Consider the following 6,977-nt stretch of genomic DNA (forward strand, 5'->3'; position numbering starts at 1 on the left):
TTTCTATAACAATAGTGTTATTTTGTGGTGATTTCAAAATAAAAATGTTCCTTTAAAACCACTTTTAAAATGTGTATTCCTTTACTTCTGAGATCTTTCTTTTTCAACTGAAAGTAAAAGCGGTTAATAAATCTGAAGCTAAAGCCAAATACACAATGGTATTTTATTGAATGTCATTTTAAGCCACATGTCAACTGAGAGGCAATGATAAACTAGTACACCAAACTGTTAAAACTGCAAGTTCATCTTACAAAAACTGCTAACAATATTTGAGTCTCACTGGCTGAAGTTGACCTCTAAACCACTATGGGTTTGACACTTTTAGCATCAGTATGAACAGGTTTGGAATGTGCGGGACTGGATACCCTGGTTTTGTTTTTTAGAAGTGAAAAACATCACTAATGACCATCACTCAACAGTTATGGAGAGTGATGGATGGAATTAAAGTTAAACAATCGAAAAGAAACAAACACAATAAAAAACACGTTATTGAAAATTTTTATTTACAGCTGATTAAGTGGCTATTATGAAAATGATTTACAGCAGAATGTAGTTCATAAAATTTGACTGAGATCACGTGTGAGGAAATGTCTGAAAAGCATGTGGAGATATTGAGGAACTTTAGCATATTGTGGTCAAAGTTGTGGCAACAGCAAAATAACATGTCTTATTGAGGTAACCTGGAAATAATCTTTTGGATCTGGAAACAAGGAGTAAGATTATTGGTGGAATCCATTACTAGCGTATTTGAAGCAACACATTGTGGCATTGGTATTCAGGGGATTAATAAACATGAACTTTTTGATAGATAATTATAATCATTGTATTTTAACAGTGTTCCTGTTAAGTGTGTTGGATGTGTGAGTCCTTAGTTCTCCTGATGGTATCTCATGTGTCCCTGCTTGTCTTCTGTGTGGAAGCTCTCTTTGTTATTGCATTACTGTGAGTCTGTGAGGGTTTCTCGTCTTCCTGAGAAAGACCTTGAGCCATGAGCTCGTCCATCGGGGAGCAAATGTTTGGAATTTCCTTTTCCTTGCAGTTTCTCCACTTCATGCGGCGATTCTGGAACCAAATCTTTACCTTAAACAGCAGAAAATTTAGCATTTTAGACTCAAAGCACACATTTACAGTCTATTCAGCATTGCACCCAGGCTCCTCGAGTGTTGCGGTCCTGCCTGTTAAAGACGTCTCCTTGCCCCAACTTAGTCAAATGAATAGCATCATACTTCTCTACAAAAGGTCTGACTTTCTCAAGCCAGTCAGGTGTGTTATGCTGGGTATTTTTAAGAGATAGGCCAGATATTGAGGTCCTTTTGTGTTTTCCCCAGTAACCTGTCTTTTGCAATTGTTAGTGTTAAGCAGAGGGTTAAGCAGTAAGACATATAAAATAGGCAGGGCGGCAGCCCTTAAGGAGCTCAGGAATAAATAAATGAGTTGTGTTAGAATGATGGAGGTGCAGAGAGGCCAGGATTTGGTGATCTTTGTCTCTTTAGTTCAGGGGCCTGTGGCTCTGGAGCTCTTTGATTTAATTTTCCTCTTTTTTCTTCTTCTATTTGAATATGTTTTATTTGAGCAATTTTTGGTTTTACTTTTGTTGAATTAGAAAAGCAGTCAGTGTGCACTTAGGTTCTGGTATTCAATGCTTTGTCCACCACTGATAATACTGCATGTTGTCAGGTATTTTAAGTTCATAGTGTTTAAATATATTACCCTCTGATCATCATGCTATCACATCATGGGAAGTCTAACATCGTCTGAGCTAAAAATGTTCTGTAAGGCAAATAAAAGATCATCTAAGCAGTTTACAGGTTCTCTTTAATATGCTCCTCTCACTCATACCTGAGACTCCTTCAGACTGAGATCAATTGCCAGTTTGTTCCTGTCACTTTTGCTGATGTATTTTTGTCTTCTAAAGGTTTTCTCCAGTTCCTTTCTTTGTTCCTCTGAGAACACCGCCCTCCTTAGGATTCCTCTGCGTGATTTGGGACTCACGCTAGACGGCCACATTTGAATATTGGCCCCTTCTGAAACATAAATGCACACAAAGAAGTTTTACAACTCCCAACATAGGCATGAAAGGTGATGTGATTATGTGGGTCAATGATGCACTCGAAATAAAAAAAATAAAAAATGTCCCCTTTTTTTGAGGAAAAATAAGAAAGTTTTGCAAAATAAGCTAATGTGTTTGGGATGGGAATGTTTCCTGACAATAAGTTGCTCTTTCCACAGTTACTTTATCACTCATTTTCTGTTTGCCCAATTTAACAACTTGGGGGTGACTAAAGAGAAAAAAAATCCAATTTAAAAGAGAAAGGGGATTTGTGACCTATGGGGACCAATCCCACGCCGCTTCATTCACAGGTGCACGCACAACAAAAGTCAAGTGGGACAATTTATCCAACTCATTCAGCGTTGCCTTTTTAATCTGTACGACAAATCTGCACATGGACCACCTCTAGGTAGCACAAAACGGGTTTGGACATGCCTCTCACTCGTCAATAGCTTTTCTTAAAGAGCTTATTACTTGGTCATTCCTGGGCAACGTGTGTGTCTGCTCGAGTGGGTTGACTACGAAGCTCTGTGGTATGCACACAAAAGAGCACTTCAATGGGAATGCAATTACTGGATGGTTCAGTAGCCAACACAAAATCTTTTCTCTTGCAAGTTAGAAGCTAGTTTGTATGTGAAGATGAGCTCGAATAAGTCTATAAAAGTCACTTTCTTTGAATGCTTTATGTCCGTGTTTGGAATTTCCAATGGGAAGGCATGAGAGCTGAAGGAGGGGAGAAAGGACGGGGGATCCGTGAGCCGGGCTCTTTGGCCACACAATGAGCGGGGGATGTTCCTGGTCCTGCCCCTTCTGCAAGGAAATGGAGCAGTTTTTTGTGCTCCCTGGAGTTCATTGCTGCAGTGAAAAATTGCAGAGAGGTCGCGTGTTGATAGCAGACTGAATGTGCCAATTGGTCATGGATGAAGTTTGCTTTGTTCTGTTGCTGGGCACTGTGGGAAAGTGTCCGCCTGCTAAGAGGACCTTAGGGGAGGTGTGGGATGAAAGATTTCTGATTTGTGTTTTTGTCCACAACCAATGACGACCATAGTAATATGCAGCAACCAATAACTCACAGCTGGGAAATGACAATGATCCAAAACACAAAGACAGGATTCAATCAACTGGGCAGTGGTGGCCTAGTGGTTGAGGAAATGGACTTGTAGCTGGAGGGACACCCATTCCAATCCAACATAAGCCATCAATGTTAAGCAATCCCCTTAACCGTAATTCCTCCTTTAGCACTGCACCGTGGCTGCCTACTGCTCTTCAGTGATGGGTTAAAAGCAGCACAGGTGCATTCACAAATTTTGGAGCTGTTCATAAATAACAATAAAGGTAGATAAAAGCTGCTGCTCCACACATAGATTTTTTTTTTTTTTTTTAACAAAGATTCATTTTTGTTTGAAATAGAGTAAAGTGAATGAGGAAAATTGTCATTGATCTTTTAAAATGTTCTTTTCTGTAGCTCTCTGTACATGTTTGTGAATTTGGCAATTCAAAAAAAATGCTTTAAATCCCTTTTTTGTCTTATAGAAGTAATAACCTGGTGGCTATCATTGCAATTTGAAAGAACAAGGTGTTTATTAGCTTTACAGATTGACATTGCAGTGAATATGTGCTTTTGTAAGGACAAAGCAGGATGCCTCTGGGACCCCTAAAAGCCCAGCAACACCCTCCCTTCCTCCCTCCCTCCCCATCCCAAACAGGCGTGAATACTTATGAATAGAGTGGTGCAAAAGGGATGAACGCATAATTAGCACTCTGGTATTGCATCAGTAATTAGCTGCTGCTGCAGTTGACGAGGGATGAAAAACTTACTGGGGAAAACGGGTGGGGGGCCAGACCCACCGCAGCAGGCCAGCACATAAGGACTCCTCAGGAACACACTATTCAGCACACCTAAAAAAGTACAGACAGACAGTCATGCCACAGATGTTTGAAAGTAACAGGTTTTCCAGTGCACTGGGGATTTGGCTTGTTTAAATAACTTGAGAAGAAACCTCTTTAACTTTGAACAGGATTAAGTTGTCTCTTCATTTTTCAAATAAACAATGTTGTTGACACTGTCACTTTCAAAAATGAGTTAAACATTCTTGTCAAATAAATGTAAAAAAAAAAAAAAATCAGTAAACTGGCTGTAATGATTATTCTTGTTTACCTACTGATGAGATAATGAGGACATTTTATTTTGGATTTATTGCCTTGAGTTTGTGGATACTTTAGCTCTGAATTTAAAAAAAAAGAAAATTATTGGGTTTTCTAAATTCAGGTGAAATAGTGTTAACAGTAAGACAAGTACATGTTCCTCTGAAAGTTCTTCTCAGTAGCTTTATAGACAGGGGTACAATAAATGTTTTGGTCTGGTGCTCATGGCCAAACTTCAGGAGCACCTCAAGTTGTTGCTTCGTGCTCCCTTTTTCAAATACATGTTTCCTTCACCACCTCACCAGTGTAACAGAATGGAGAGATGCACAAATAACATCACATTTTACAATTATTTAAACTGAAAATGAATAGAACCAGAAAATAAAAAACAAATTGCCTGAATATGAAGCTTTTCTCACACTGAAAACCAAATGAAATGAGAGTTTTCTTTCAGCAGTCACAACAGTTATTTTAAGTACTGCAAGCTCTATTATCAGTTAAATTATCATTCTTTTATTAAAAAAAGGTTTAAAAATTAATACTATTTACAAAACTTAAATTATATAATAATTATAATAATAATAATGTATTATTTACAATCTATCGTACAAACATACAAACCTCGTTTTTTATTTGTTCCTCGTTCTTTTCACTCATTTCTCTCACCTCCTCCATGTAGTCTATGAATAAGTAGTTTATTTCTCTCCAGTTTCTCCCTATTTCCTATTTGTACATATAGTATATATACAACGTAGCCCTACTGGGAAATTTGTCTCTCTATCCTGTTGAGGATTAACATAGAATTAAAAAAAATAATAAGAATCTGTCAGGACACAATAAAAATTTTTTATTTAGAATTATCACTTGATTTATTTAACTATCCTCTTGGAATTTTCTGTGAGAAAAAAATCTCTTTTTTTCATCACCCTGAAACTGTGAATGTGCAACTTACTACAACTTTAATGAGAAACGTGAGGTTGAGAGGATGTACATAACTCTGCACTGTTGAATTAGAGAGAGTCTGAGTCTCAAATAATTCTCCACTCAAAGTCTTGTTCTGTAATTTGTTTTCATGTTTGTCAAAGATGAAAATCCACTTTTACACAAGAACGTGGTGGCAAAGGTCATCAAACTCTTGATAGCGCAAAGCAGTGTAGCTCTTGTCATATTTGTGCTTTTTGGATTGTTTCTCTTTCACTATGGGTAGTCTTACAGAGACCAATGTGTTATTTGTACGCACCCCCATGACAATTTGCGTACCTCCGGGGGTACCCGTACCTCACTTTGGGAACTTAGGCACTAGATCAATATTTCTCACCTGATTCTGACCTACTATCACCCCTTAAAAACAAGCTGCAACCCAAACTTTAAAAACTTAAGTTATTGAGCAGCCATAATAAAATGTGGTTAATTTGGGTATACTGTAGTGCATGTATCATATTACTGTTAATCTCATGAATGGTTGTGTAGGTTTTGCTGGTTTTATCAAGAAAACTAAATACGATTAAAAAACAACAACATGATTGTCAAACTACTGCTTCCTATTGTCAAAAGCAAGTAAAATTGCACTAACACAAGAAATATGTAATTTTTTTCTTTGCTTGCAAATGGATACAACCCACTGAAAACAGCTCCACGACCCCTCAAAACCTCTGCACTATATTGCATCCAATGCATTCACCTTCCAGATTATTTTGCATTTAACTACAATTACCGAATAGTATAATAAAATCAAAGGTTTTGTAAAACAGTAAAACAGTAAACTTAAGGAAAAGAATCAGCAACGTGTTGTTTTTTAGCAGCTAACAATAAACACCCAATAAACTAGAGTCCAGAGTCTTTACTAGATAAAGATGTGGCCTCTGGTTTGTTGGATTTAATGTAAAAAAAAAGTGAAGGCGTTGTCTGCTGTTCTTTCTCTACCTGAGTGCAGCAGAGCAGGTCCTCCTAAGTTCTTCCTTCGCTGAGGACCTGGACTCTGAATGTGGTGGACTCCCTGCTCTTTCCAGTCTCTACTCAGGTGTCCATTTTTTGTCCCATCTGGTCGGTTTAAGGGTGTTTGCAACAGGTTGTCGATGAGAAAGCTCTTTCCTGAGCTACCAAATCCTGGAAAAGAAGGAGGAATGCCAGCCATGTTGGTCCTGCAGCCTCGGACTGAGACCATCATGTGCACAGTGACCCTGCAGCTTACTGACACTAAATTCTTCTCTAATCCCTCCTTGAGCGACCTAGCCAACTTCATTAAACCCTGGAGAAAACAAAAGTTTTTCTGCTCTTCCTTCTTTGGGCCTACACTTTTGCTGCAGAGCTGTGCTGTGATTGGCTGAGAGGCTCTAATATGCCTTTCAATTCAGATGAGTCCTTTCTAGAGTGGCAGAAGGTGGGTCTGGCTCATTCATTATGTCAACTAGCCTATTAAATGATAGACATCGGAGACAATGAGGTGCTGGCCAAAGTTTAACGCGCACCGAAAAGCAGTAAATAGTTCTCTCCTTTTTTTCAGCCTCCCTCAGAGTGCCACTGGAGTTCATTTAAAACAAGCTGTTTTCCTTTTGAGGGCCAGAAACATTGCCCATACTCTCAGTTTTCTCTTCTTCACAATTTAATTTTGTTTGCACAATCGCGTGTAAATGACAGCTATTTACTCTCATAATAAATATCTGCAAGGGAAGAACCTTCAGGTGTTTGTTTAATACACTTTGAAAAAAGTCCTTATTGTGATAATATCTGCTGGAGAACAAGATGTATTTGATCTTTTTAGTAGCTGATTTCACAGGAGCTT

General features: G+C 38.3%; 1 protein-coding gene across 1 annotated transcript; it reads right to left on the reverse strand.

Annotated features, from left to right (window-relative positions):
* Nucleotides 1–784: 784 nt before the first annotated feature.
* dbx2 (developing brain homeobox 2) lies at nucleotides 785–6,348 on the reverse strand. Its single transcript, XM_028451474.1, has 4 exons — nucleotides 6,119–6,348; nucleotides 3,869–3,949; nucleotides 1,840–2,024; nucleotides 785–1,080 (listed from the first exon to the last, which is right to left on the reverse strand). Exons 1-4 carry the CDS (start codon nucleotides 6,327–6,329, stop codon nucleotides 889–891), a joined length of 669 nt encoding a protein of 222 aa, XP_028307275.1. The 5' UTR covers nucleotides 6,330–6,348; the 3' UTR covers nucleotides 785–888.
* Nucleotides 6,349–6,977: the final 629 nt, after the last annotated feature.

This window comes from Gouania willdenowi, chromosome 6 (assembly GCF_900634775.1).
Source record: "Gouania willdenowi chromosome 6, fGouWil2.1, whole genome shotgun sequence".
Taxonomy (NCBI): Eukaryota; Metazoa; Chordata; class Actinopteri; order Blenniiformes; family Gobiesocidae; genus Gouania; species Gouania willdenowi.